At 33.5% G+C, this 13,812-nt stretch overlaps 1 protein-coding gene across 1 annotated transcript in view; it reads right to left on the reverse strand.

Moving 5' to 3' along the window:
- LOC122160671 (hornerin-like) overlaps positions 1 to 10,817 on the reverse strand; it is a 42,277-nt gene extending 31,460 nt beyond the window's left edge. The window contains exons 1-15 of the mRNA XM_042819453.1: positions 10,806 to 10,817; positions 10,468 to 10,559; positions 10,099 to 10,207; positions 9,445 to 9,471; positions 9,064 to 9,102; positions 8,226 to 8,270; positions 6,879 to 6,920; positions 5,417 to 5,458; positions 4,473 to 4,508; positions 3,780 to 3,815; positions 2,685 to 2,723; positions 1,976 to 1,993; positions 1,400 to 1,435; positions 881 to 922; positions 39 to 80 (exon numbers count right to left, since the gene is read on the reverse strand). Of these exons, the coding sequence (XP_042675387.1) occupies positions 39 to 80; positions 881 to 922; positions 1,400 to 1,435; positions 1,976 to 1,993; positions 2,685 to 2,723; positions 3,780 to 3,815; positions 4,473 to 4,508; positions 5,417 to 5,458; positions 6,879 to 6,920; positions 8,226 to 8,270; positions 9,064 to 9,102; positions 9,445 to 9,471; positions 10,099 to 10,207; positions 10,468 to 10,559; positions 10,806 to 10,817 (657 nt within the window). The remainder of the gene's footprint in view (positions 1 to 38; positions 81 to 880; positions 923 to 1,399; positions 1,436 to 1,975; positions 1,994 to 2,684; positions 2,724 to 3,779; positions 3,816 to 4,472; positions 4,509 to 5,416; positions 5,459 to 6,878; positions 6,921 to 8,225; positions 8,271 to 9,063; positions 9,103 to 9,444; positions 9,472 to 10,098; positions 10,208 to 10,467; positions 10,560 to 10,805) is intronic.
- Between the last annotated feature and the right edge of the window lie 2,995 nt (positions 10,818 to 13,812).

The raw sequence follows: 13,812 nt of genomic DNA on the forward strand, positions 1-13,812 counted from the left end.
CAGTGAAGAACTTTACAGAACACATGCAGTTTGCTTACCTGTCCGTACGAACTGCTGCTGATAGTGTAGGTTGGCCCACCCTAGCACAAGGAAACCATTTGGTTAGTATCCTTTCATAAGGGACCATTTCGCTTTAGCAAAATTGGGGAGCCTGGCCTACACTAAGATAGCCTTATGGTTGTGCTGTGATGTCTGTGGCACTGAGCTCCAGAAGTCAGAGCTATCCTTGGTCAGACTTCTCACTACTTGCAGTGGTATAGATAACACTGACAATTTTTTCCCTCCCTGTCCTCCCTCACCACCACTGCCCAAGAAATTGGAATACTTCATCTTTTTGTTGACACCAAGAATATTCTCATGCTTTAATCCACAATCAAGTTTTTTTTTATCATTGTGTTAATATTTTAACCCATTTATTCTTCCTATGAGTCGCTTGAAGTAAGTCTGAAATACCTTGTTGCACATAAGTATGGAGTTATGATTCACTATCATTCTTCACCCTTCACAACTTATGGAAATTTGTGGTCTAATATACATGGGGTCTGCATCTACCAGTATAGGATTCTTCTTGCAATGCTGAGCCTAGAAACACTTCTGACATGGTATTACGACTTTTCTACAGATTTTAAAGGACACATTGTGACGAACAGTCATTTCACTTCAACTAATGACATACAGAAATACATTTATGAATATTGTAACCAAAAGGGGCTAAATCAATAACTACAGCCAAAAAAAGAGAAAACCAAAACCCAAAGCAACTTAAGTACCTGCAACCTGTGAAATACATTTACATATATGTGTAGGAAGATATCATTATTCTGAGCCTATTTTAGTGAAATCTAGAGGCATATTTCTACTCCTTTTCAATCTCACTTACCTGAACATAAGTAGCACCGCTGCTTTGCTGCCTTTGTCCACTCTATACGGAACAAAAAATAATGTTATTCATTTTAAAGAGGAATTGCTTATGTACCATGACTAAGAAACTATTTTTAAACCTACAGGACAGTTTGAGTGAGTTTATGTCTTTCCTTACTTTATTTATGCCATCTCAATGTGCCACAGTGATAAATACTTTGGCATACAAAGATACTTCATGATGACAATTATTTATATAATACATTATGTCATTTTGTGGTATTTCTGGGAAATTATAATACAGAGATTTTCATGTTTTGTATTTACAGAACACAGTTGCAATGACTGTTGATTAACAACCAAAAAGTACAATCACTTTTTTTTAACTGCAGAAACACATCTACTTTATCACTGTAGTTTGTGTACCATTGATTTAAGATATTCATACTCATTTATCCCCAAATAGATGAGTCATTGCATAGTTTACTGAGGCAGAGCTTGAGATAAAGCACAAAGACCATGAAGAAAGAACATCTACCTGTACTATGATCTTCGTAGCAGAATTGCCCAAACTCTGTAAAACAGAACAGGAAAGAAAAAAAATTTGATTAGTTAAACAGAAAATTTCTAGTTCTACTACTTTGCTTGGGATAATAAAGGAAAGGGGAGCACATATAATGTATTAAGCATTGTATTCTGAAAACCCAGTACTAAACTAGTTTAAAAACTAGATAAACTAGTTTATCCTCAGCTCAGAAGGGGAAGGAGCCCCACACTACTGAAATAATTTCCTATGCCTAAATCTCCTTCTAAAAGAACTCTTGAAAGAGCACAGGCTACAGGTTTTTGCAGTACCAGTTAGCACAGTTTTTCCAAATTGGGTGAGTTAAGCTGAGACATCATCACGAATCAAATACCTCACAATCACCTGTACATCAACACATACCTGAATTCAGTTTCTGTCTAAGTCAATTACTGTGATCAGTTTTGAGTTATGACGGACAAACTTAAATGGGTAGAAGACACCATTTCAAAGTAACAGGTTTGACCCCACAAGGCATATGTCACCATTAGAGAAATCATTTAAAAAAAAAAAAAAAAAAAGTATGCTTACCTGGGGATAAGTATGACGCTGCAAATGAAAACAAAAATCTTTAAGTATTCTGCACAAAGGCTTGTCTAAGCAAGATTTTGCAGCACAAAAAGGGCCCTGTCTTTTCGGTGCAATACACGACCAAATGTGGAAGAAAGATATAGGAAGGATAACTGATTAGCAATTGATTTTAATATTCATTCAGGTTGGAACAAGTTTGAGTAGGAAGAGGACAGACAAAAAAAACACACATACATATCAATTTTGACATACAAAGTTTCACTTTAACCACATTAAAGAAAAACCTTCTTTTGGCTGATTATGAGCCAGTAAGTGAAGTGGAAATTTACTACTTTAAAAATAAGAATAGAAGTGAATTTATGAAAAAAAAATTGCAGTGGAAACAGAAAATCAAAACTACTCAGAAACATGGATATTATATATATATCAAAATACGTGGAATCTGAACTTAATCAAATATCTCTGTAAGTGGTAACAGCAATCATAGAATCATGACTCAGGTCAAATACTCGGCCTGTCGTATCATGTAGATGCAGTTACTATCTCACTATCGTCTTTCCCCAGAAGTAATTATGATCCTAGGATAATCCCTGTGTGAGAAAGATTTGTCTCCATATGCATGAGAAATCTTTCTGACAAATTAAAACATGAAGCTACTTAAATGCTCTTTGAGTCAAAGCTTTGAGAGTGGTAGAGAGAAACTGCTTACCACAGGCGGAAACGGGTTGCTGTTGGGGATGACCACTATCTGCAGACAGAATGGAGAGAGCTGTTTGTTTACTCATCACAGGCTTTCTTTAAATACGTTCGAAAAACAAAAAATGCTGAATTCTCTAAATTTACAAGCATAGATAATAGCACTATGGGTGATCACCTTTACAAAGTATTACTGTTTTTAACAAAAATTCTTAATGTACACTTGCAATGAAAGAAGAATGTATACACAAGAGCATACGGAGATTTGCTTCCATTCAGACAGTGACTCAGCTGTAAAGGCTGTAATGTACTACAGCCACTGGCTTATACATACATATATGATGTTTTTACTGTCCACCAAGAGGTGGAAGACCAATCCAGTTATATTCAGTGTTCCACTACAGGAGTAATACTGGCTTCATTTTTTTAATAACTTTGAATGCAATAGTAGTGCCTTCTGCTTAGGTATTCATGTTTTCCAATCAGAAGCTTTTCTTTTTTTAACTGAAAACAATATCATCCAGTGGTGTAGAAAGGAAGAGCTGATGTTATCACAACTAAAGAATTCTAACATAAAGGAGGCAGAATTTCTTGAAATGTAAATTATTGAAGAATATCAGTACAGTTTGAAAGGAAGAGGAAATTTAAATGCAACGAAATTAATTGTGAAGACAAATGGTCACAGTGTATGTTTATTGGTCATAGCTCTGAGCTTTCTGGGGAATGGACTGAGAGGAACAGTCTATGTAAATATTAAGAGACAAATACATGAATTCTTATCGGTTTCATTTTCTCAGACTTACCTTAAAAATCATTAGAAATCTGTACCCTTAAAAGGCCCATTTACATCACAATCAAAACCCTATTTTTTAAATTAAAAAATATCTATAAAAAAATTGTGAAATTTTAACGTTTTAGATACAGGTAAGTCAACTGTCAACAAAAGCACTGCTGCACAGAGAAGCAGCATATGGCAATGAAGAATCAAACTGATTCCACTCATACAAATCAAAAATTTCTAATAGTACCACAAAAATAAAGAAGTTGTGCCAAGTTACAACCATGTGAATTCTTTCTCTTTTGAATTAAAAAGAAAAGGCACTCTTACCTTCTTACTGGAATCTGAACTACTTGCAGGAACAGACTGTAAAGAATACAGGAAGACATATTTTGCTTAGGTTTGTTTGACAAATTAAATACAGCACTATCTTGCACAAGAATGTTACAGATAATTACAGTATTTTCCTAGATTCCTAAACAAAATAACATTTTGAAGGAAAATAAGAATGTACAGGTAACTGACAAATGAACAACAGAAGTAAGACACTTGTTTTATTTCTTTTCTCAAACACTAAAATATTTTTTGGTAATAAAAATAACTGCTGGTAGAAAAAAATGAATCTCTTTTACTAAACTTCATAGAAAAAAAAGCAAAATCAATAAAACAGCCACTGAAAAAATAATCTACTGTTGAAACACAAGCTGGTATAAATAGGAAACACCATAAGAATACAAATGTTTCAAATGGAGCATTACATAACGTGCAAATTCTTCTATTTTATCAAATCACAAATACAATTACATAGGTAAAGCCACAAAACAAAGGTAAATATCGTCTAACAGGTATGATATTGCAGTGTACTCTAAATGTATAAACCGTTTATTGAAGTCATTTCCAGATAGAATAGGTAACTATTTGAAGACCCTTTTTCCCTTCCATATATTTTATTATTATTCAGGAGAAGTTGACTGCAGCTGCTTAATATGCTGACAATGAAAGCATGTTAGAGAGCACAGTTACCTGGCCGTAGGTAAGACTGCCATATGAGGATGCACTCTGAAAACAAAACATAAATCAGTTCTGTATTTCCACAATCATTGGTTAACTATATCCTGAAGTCATTGCTTTTCTCCTTAGAGTATTTACACTTCAAGTGAACTTAATTTTAAATACTTAACAAATCAAAGGTAACACAAAATTATTCTGAAATTGCTTGACAATTACAGCAGTAAAGTTTTTCAAGCATTCTAATAGTCACAAAATTAATGTTTCTATATCACAAATGAAATTTATTTATACTTGCATATTAAACAATGATAATAATTTAATAAGTATAATAACAATTTAATATTCCAGAGTTAATATAACAAATCTTACACCTAAAGTTAAGCACATGATTGTGCGTTTTTCTTAGCTAAGGTTTCATTTCAAAACAGGCAGTATAAAACGTATCATATTTCTGACAGACTCTTTACATCCTTTCATTATTTTTAAAATAGAAAATAAGAGTTAAAAATACTTTTTTCCCTAAACTGAGAAGGAAAGAAATGACATTGATTATGTTCATATCCCTACTAAATATAGAGTTGTTGGATTTAAACACAAAGATCATTTAAGAAAAATTACAGGACTTACTATGCAATATCTGATCAGATTTGCACTAATAGATCACACGCATTAAGAACTAAGAAGGAATTCTAAAATTTTGGAAGACTAACAAGATTTCATTGAGACAGTGAATGTGTAATACTTTTAATTCTTGCTACGAGTTTCAGAATAGTACCTGAGATCACCAACATTTTCTTTAATATGTTTAGGAAAAATAATCTACCTCCGTATAAGTAAATGTACTGCAATCCGCAATCAGGAGGTGAGTGAATAAGCACAAGCATAGTAATAAGTAATTAGTAAATAAATAATCAAAAAAGTACAAGTAAAAATAAGTAAACTTATAAGCAGCTTACATCTTTACACGCATTCTGGCTATACACATTGGCAGCACCTCCCTAGGGAGAAAACACACCAAGCAGTTATTTCTCTGCCATATCTACCTTACCTTCAGACAATCTCAGTTTTAACTGATCCTTACATGGAATTTGTAAGGAACAGATGATAAGGAGAATACAATTAATACTGTTAATGTGTGAACACCCACACATCATAGGTAAGAGCAAGGCACACTATCACTTTACATATTAGGGAACATACAGTGGAATTCAAGAAATATTTTAAAACTCCCACTATTGGGAAATTAATAGAAATAAATGGTAAGGATTTTAAAAAATGCTTGGAATTCAAACATTGACCATGTAATATATACCTACAGAGAGATGGGAAAATTAGGAATCTGAAACTAAATATAAGGAAGAGGAAACTCTTTCCTTATTCAGAGACAATGAAACATAAAAATAAGAAGGTCCAGCATATATAGTAATAGTTCCCATTATAAAGCAAGTCTCCTATTATTAATAAACGCAATAACTCTCACAAAACTTAATTCTGTTTTTCCTTTGTAAAACTCCAATACACTCCAAAACATATTCTGTTTTACAAGAACTAATGACATGAATGTTTCACACTTTCGGAAACTGTCCTTATTGGTGCTGAGCAGTCTCAACTACTGTACTGTGAGTACTTAGCATTACAACTACAGTGGTCATAATATGATAAACAAGGAAATAACTGTCAATGACATAAAAAGAGTTAATTTCAGTATTTCATTTACCTTTCAAGTTTTTTTCCTCTTTTTTTTTTTTTTTAATATATTGAGAAAACATTTGAACAAAGTCACTTTAAAAAATCGAAAAATAAAGATCTTAGTTTGTAAATGCTGAAAGGAAATCAAAATTTCCATTATTTGGCATAAAAATATTTTAGCCTGTATGACCACAGTCATCATCTCAATACAAATGCTTCTGAGAAGTGTTTGAGCTGCTCAGCAACATGTTACAGCACTCTGCCATCTCTGACTGATTTCTGAAAGAATTAATAAATTCACAAGTGCCCATGCCACAAGTGAGATGAAATGGCCTTAGTTATTGTAGATATCTGTATCATGAATTCCAAGAAGAGGAACAACTTAGAATGTGTAGACCAGTTTCAACCAGTCTTGTCTACTGAAAACAGAGAACTTGTCTGATGAGCATTACTTCAGTTCTAAACAATAACCCCTCAGTGCAAAACGTAACCCTTCCAGTCCTTTTTTTCCACTAAAAGCAATACATTTCTAGAAAGCTTTGTAACATCCCAGTTTCCCAACTACTTCATACCACTGAATAAACCATAACACTTTTCTTCTAGCTCTCTCCATTATTTTCCTCTTGAAACAGAAATTTCTAAAGAATACTGACATAAATAACATAATTTAAGTTTCTATAAATATAGTTACATCGGCTACAATAAAGTAAATATGAGAACAGTTCTTACTGGGACACATCCACTCTTGCTTATTGTGTAGACTGTTCCACTCTGAAGAAAAAAACAACAAACACCAAACAGTAAATTATTCCTATGATTAAAAAAAAAAAAAAAAAGAAAAAACAACAGAAAAACTCCTGATGTTTATGGCACAAAAAGCCAAGCAGCTGAAAATGTGCACAAACATCTTGTCCCATGGGACAAGGAAATGCAGAAGTTACCTGCTCAATCACAACTGTCTGGAATACTTATTTTATTATGAAACATTAGCCATCTTCTGGATTTCATATAACACTGTCATTGGTCAGGCAGCCTTTCAAAGTTCATGGGTGTTCTACTAAGTGACTCATATTTTAGAATAACAATAATAACTTCAGGCAGTTATATGACAGGATGAAAAAAATAGCCTTTAGAAAAGAGAATGTATTATGAATGAAAGAAACACAATGAAGAAAAGTCTGAATTTAGCACATAAGTCAAAGTAATCTCTCCAAGTCTGGTAATTCCCCTTACAAGTAATGGAAATGGCCCAATTTACAGATAATTCACTAATAAATAAAATTACTAGTAAGTAGTTAGAAATATATCCTTGGGAAGCTCAGTTCAAGAAATTTAGAGACACGTCAGAAAGCATTTGACAATACAAACAGGCATGTAATGTAAAAACACAATCACCCTGATCTGACTATACATTTATCTGACTGAAAAAAATTCAAGTGATCAGCAAGAATACAGATGTATTTATGTCAGAAGTTTTAAAAGGCTAACCAGGCAATGAAATCCCTGAACATTCAACTGCGAATATAAACCTGTGAAACAAGTGATGTAGACATTATACTGCCATTTTAACACACGCATGAATATCTCACAAAGTTTTGAGAAATTTTGCAAATTGTAGAGAAGACTGTGAAAGTACAATTGCTCCTTTTGATTACCAAAATATGAAAATAGAAAAATGCCTGACAAATCAATTAAAAACGAGTACATTTTCATTAAACCAGATGTCTCTAAAATATGTATGTTCAAAGTTTGCATTTCGATGAACATGCATATGCATAGGTAGGAATCCTATAGAAATATGGAAGAAATTTTTCCTTCTCCCATGGGTCAGGTTAATGCTCAGTAAATTTGGTTAATGCTTGAAATCAGAGGTGGTGAAACAGCTAATAGGTCAAAATGCTGTCAGCAAACTACTGAGTTCCACAGCGCAGCCTAGTCCAGATACTGCATATACATTTTACTGGAAGAACAACTTTGGCCTTCTCTTAACTAGCAGAGACATTTTATCACCTCAGTAGTGTTTTCAAACTTTATTTGTTCAAGGTTACTGAAGGAAAATGTATGTTGGATCCTTACCTGACCACTAGAATAGCTGCTTTGAGAGGAACCGGAAGGTTGAACCTGTAAAGAAATCAAAATGTTACTTTCATTCAAGCAAATTGATTTTCATATAAATCACTTTCAGGAAAGAAAGATCCACCTTGTGGGAAAAAGGAGAAAACACAAAGTAGTTTCACTGTGACTTTATTCTTTCAATACTATTATAATGATTTCAGAGGTATTTCAAACCAATCTATTCAATTGGTATAAATTAACATAATTCTACTGCTTGCCGTAGAACACTCCCACATCACCTCTCTTTTAACCTGTCCTCATATAGCATATCCATCACTGAGAAGCAGGTCTCAACTGGTAAGATCATTAGTGTCAAATTATGCAACATTCAAATGAAAACTTTTTAGTGATATGACTACATAATCATTAGACACTACGAAATGCAGAGCATGTTTTGTGTGAGGAGGGAAAGAAGTGAAAGAGGTTTTTTCACTGAGCTGAATGACAATTTTCAGGGGAAAAAATCAAATAGGTTGTATATATCTATATGATGATTTGACGAGTATGATGCTTTAGAGCCATTAAAATAAACAATATTAAAAAGATGCATAAACAAAGAAGTAGTACAACTATCAAGATAGAGCAAAAATAAATTGAACTACCAAGGGATAAAGATGCGATGAGAAGCAGCTTTTGTCTAGGTTTTTATATATATACATATATATATGTATATACACACACATCCCTGCACACAATTGTGTTTTCTTTTTTTTTTTTTTTTTTTCTTTTTTAAACAAGTAGCAGTAAATTGATATCTTTACAAAAATAATACTGATATCTTTACAAAAATAATACCTACCACAACACATCCACCTTGCCTGGTGTACGTCCCTCCACGCTGTAAGAAATTACAGGTTCAAGTTACTGTTTGATGATTCTTTTACAAATACCAAGTGATTTCTAAAAAGAAACTAAACAGAATTCACATTTGTGGCCTGAGTCAGTTCTTGATTGCTTATAATACCTTACCTGTTGTAATTATCTCATTTCGTATTTAACATTATCTCACTAAAATAGTTCCAAAATTAAGTACAAAAATGTAAAGTTCTCTCTAGGAAAATAATTTGGATACTATGATAAAAGCTTTATGCTGCAACTATGAAATAACTGGACCAACAAGACAGGAAACCCAAAACTGAGGTAACGGAGATCTGTGAAATTGTAAATACTTTGTTCTTACCTTGCTGCATTCAATTTCTATCATTAGCTGGAAAAAAAAAAAAAGGAAAAAAGAGGAAACAGTTACAAGTTAAGGAAAAAAAAGATTATCTGAACTAACATTTGGCGAAGCAAAAGATGATTGGATAAGTGTTCAGGCAGAGTTAAATCATAAGATGACATAAATCAGGGCTGCTCCAGTCAAGACCAACATTACAGATTTGAAAATATTTTGTTTACTTAAGCTGCTTATCTTGTTTAAGATGCATAATATAAACAATTCCTGGTCCATAATAAATAAATGAGCAAATAGATTTATAATAATATTTATTTAGGGCTATAGTTCCAGGAACAGAGGCAGCAGGAACGTATATAACAAAAGAAAAGCAGAAGAAAAGCAGAGTCCTTTTTATCACCACCTTTCCTTTTTCTCTGTGACGTGTATTATTTTGATAACTAGATTATTTGCTTCTTTGCTTCTATGGGAGATAGAACTATTCACTATAAATTTTTTGTCAATTTAGTAAGAGGATTAGGCAGTTAAAAGCATTGAAAACATCTGATGATTACGGCCATCTTAATGAACACATGACATCAAATGTATACCTGGCATCAAGTCAGAGATATTTTAACTGATTGTAGAAATTTCTAGTATGTGAATGAACTCAAAACTTACCTTCCTTTTACTTTTTCCTGTCCCATTAACTGACTTAGAATGCGTGGATATGAGAGTTTTGCTTTCAATTCCAACCCAAAATTTCTCTAGATCTTGAACAACAGTTGCACTGCAAAGGAAATAAAGCAATTTACTCATCTTTTAACAAAAAATCTTCAGAATAAAATAGCAATAAATGCTTTTTTTTCCTCCCTCAGTCAAAATAATCTATATCAATTTTGAGAGCCATGGAGAAGTTTGAAAAGAATGGAATCATCTTCCAGAACACTTATGACAAACTATGGAACAAAAATGCCTGTGACAAAAAAAGGATGTCAGAATCCACATAGAAATAAATTTTAAAGGCAAAGAAAAAGAAATATTATTTACATGAACTGAAGTTCTTTAACATCATTTGGAGCAATCCATGTTGTTGTAATTTTCTGCTTCAGATCAGAATTTGCATGACTTACTGCTGAATTCTGCAATTAAAAAGAAATTATAGTTATATAAGAGAAAAGTGATTTTTATCTATACTTGGGTAACTGTCTTTACTACATCAGGTAATGCTGATGTCCTTCTAATTGTCCTTCTATTTATTGTCAGATAGTTCTTATGTTTGGTTTTCATTAGTCATTCTCCATTAAAACTTCTGCCAAGAGCGACACATACCGTGATGTTATGACATTCCAAGCCTTTTGTGTTTGGATCTGTAATTTTGAAAGTACCAACAGGAACATCTCCTCCTGTTTCTCGTGCTTGTAGATTAAATTCTTTAAATCCAACATCTTTGAGGGCTTCTAGGGTCACTGTGATAAAAGACATTTTGAGAAATTTAAGTTTCATATATTATCAAAACCACTTTAATGTTTAACATTTAATTTTCCCCACCCTCCAGAACATCGCCGTACAGAAGTTAACTTCTTCTTAAAAGTTAAAATCTTTTACAATTCTTGCAAAAAAATTAAGACTTATTACAGTTCTTGTCTATTGTCAAGACTGACAGCAAAGGGAAATAAAGAAGTTTGAAGAAGCATTTGAGTGTAACTAAGTATATTAGAAAGTAATGGGAAAACTACTGACAATTTTAAAAAGAAATTCTGCCCTACTAAATGACCAGCCCTTTCTAATTAATTTGATTTGCTCCCCTACGTACCAGAATGATGGTCCTGATGACTAGATGTTATTTATTTTCTGTCTAATTAAGCCCACAAAAGTCAACATTGAGAAAGAGCATTGCATTTTTTCTACCTCTTTTAAAAAACAAAACAAACAAACAAAAAAATGTTTGCCTAGTTTGAATTGCAGAACCTTCTTTTTTTGATGTATTACAACTGGAAAAAATAAAAGCTAAACAATTTGTCTCTCCTAGTTCAAAATGAAAAATCAATAATTACACACAATTTTACTGCTGAAGGAACTGAAATGAAAACACAGAAACTGCAGAAAAGGGCAGTTCCACATTATGAGTATCCAAACTGAAACTAAGTTTTAAGAAGCAATATCAGAATTGCTATGACGTATCATAAATGTGCTCAGGTAATGCCAGTATTAAGCACTTTCACAAATAAAATCAGAACAATCCTTTGACTATGTAGATGCGTGGTACTGCTTAAAAATTAGTGTCAGTAGATAAGAATAGATAAACTGGGAATGACAGTCAAAGAAGAGATCAATCATATCCTAAACAATTCAACATCTCAAAACACCTGTATAATTAGCCTGTCAATTTGCCAGCAATTTCAGTCCTAACTCACTGCATAGGTGGGATGGCACCCAACACTTTAAAGGAAGCACAGATGCAACTGTACGTTTTCCCTTATGGCCTGTCATAGGTGCAATAGGAGCAATACTCTCATTGGAAGGGCAGTCTACTGAAAATAAGTATGGGATTCTTACATCTTGATGCAATAGAATCATATGATGGCTTGGGTTGAAAAGGACCTTAAGGATCATCTAGTTTCAACCCTCCTGCTGTGGGCAGGGTTCCCAACCACCAGGTTGCCCAGAGCCACATCCAGCCTGGCCTTGAATGCCTCCAGGGATGGGGCATCCACAACCTCTCTAGGCAACCTGTTCCAGTGCATCACCACCTTGTGAGTAAAAAACTTAATTATGTGGTGCTAAAGTGTTTTGAGCCTTTTTTTTTTTTTTGTCTAACCACACATCAAAACTAGTAGCATTTGGGATTTAATATCTTAGTCTCACTAGATCTAGTATAACCTCACAAAACAGTCTGCATACATTTAAAGTCTGTCCACCATTCTGTTGGCAATAGTGTTTCAGAAACAGCTCTCAGTAATCAAACAGCAATCCTATTCTTAAAGGGGTTAGTCAAATGTGTTTTTCCAAGAATGAGAGTTATAATAGGACTCTAGTCCTCCATTCCTCTCCTTAGCTATCATTTGCCATAGACACCTATCTGTGTACAGACATCAGGCAAAATAGAAGCCCAGCAGAGCAACTGCTATGAACAATGCTTACAGAGATCCAACAATGAAAATGAGATACATTATAACTCACTTCTGCCTCTGTATTTGTTATACCAAATGATTAAAGAAGCACTCCCACGTCACTAAAGCATGACAGCACCATGAGATGGCAGCATAGTGTGGAGAAATAAGGCTGCCCAGAGAGTAACTCAGATTAGGAAGATAAAAAGCCAAAATAGCCCCACCTCCTGCAACTTGATAAAATCTGGGATGTGACTCTTACAAGCATGACTCAAAGCATTTCACTCTTGAGTTGTCATAGACAGTATCCTGAGTTTTTATTTTCTTGTAAGTTCACAGCATGACCATCACCCCTAGGATCTCTTTGCATTGCACACAGCTGATACAACTGCAAATGCCCAAACAGAATGTTAGACAGCAACAATTTATTAGTCCAGTTTGACCAGCTGTCTCACAGGATTTTAATTCTGTCACAAAACTTACAACGTGAAGTTAAAATATAGTTATCAGAGAGGGAAAAGAAAAAAATAAATTGAGAATATAGTTTTAATTATATAGATATAAATGTGAAAACATATATATACATGAAACATTAAAAAAAAGAAACATCTCAAATACAGATGAATAAGACTGAAATAAAAAAATAATTAGATACATCAAGAGCGAAATGGGGCAATCCTGGTTAAGATTGGTAGTTCTAGAAGACACAAAGATTTTAGGTCATTCAGACTATTTTACCTTGGATTTCATTTCCTGGTTCAAAGCTATCAAAAGATACAGCAATAATATATGGTGGTGGAGATGTCTGTGGTTCATCTTCATAGTTTGGTAACAGAGAGTCACAATCAATTGAAGTATTTGCATGTGGAAAACCAAAGATTCTGGGCAGAAATATCCCACAGAACAAAAAAACTAAGCAGAAGCGTCTCCTCATCTGTGGAAAAGAAGAAAAGATTATACCAGCTGCTTTTTAGCAGTTGCTAACAAATACCCGCCCTTCTCCAAAGTAAGAAGAAGAAGAAACCTAGATAGTTTGGCTTTGTTGCATTCATATACTTGGAAGAAAATAAATTAAGTACATGTAGACCTTGACAAAACAGTGCAATAAATGAATGAGTGCTTTCATTTTAAAACACTGAATTATTAACTGAACCTTAAATTCTCTGGTCACATGACAGCAATCCATAACTGCATTATGGCTTAAGAGTCAAAAAGAACTTACACAAACTTCCACATTGTTGAGCTGGCAGATTTAGCCCAGATCTTCATACAAGAATTAAAA

The sequence above is a fragment of the Centrocercus urophasianus genome, unplaced genomic scaffold (genome assembly GCF_019232065.1).
Source record: "Centrocercus urophasianus isolate 14NV4802_14NV808 unplaced genomic scaffold, USGS_Curo_1.0 seq_18, whole genome shotgun sequence".
Lineage (NCBI taxonomy): Eukaryota > Metazoa > Chordata > Aves > Galliformes > Phasianidae > Centrocercus > Centrocercus urophasianus.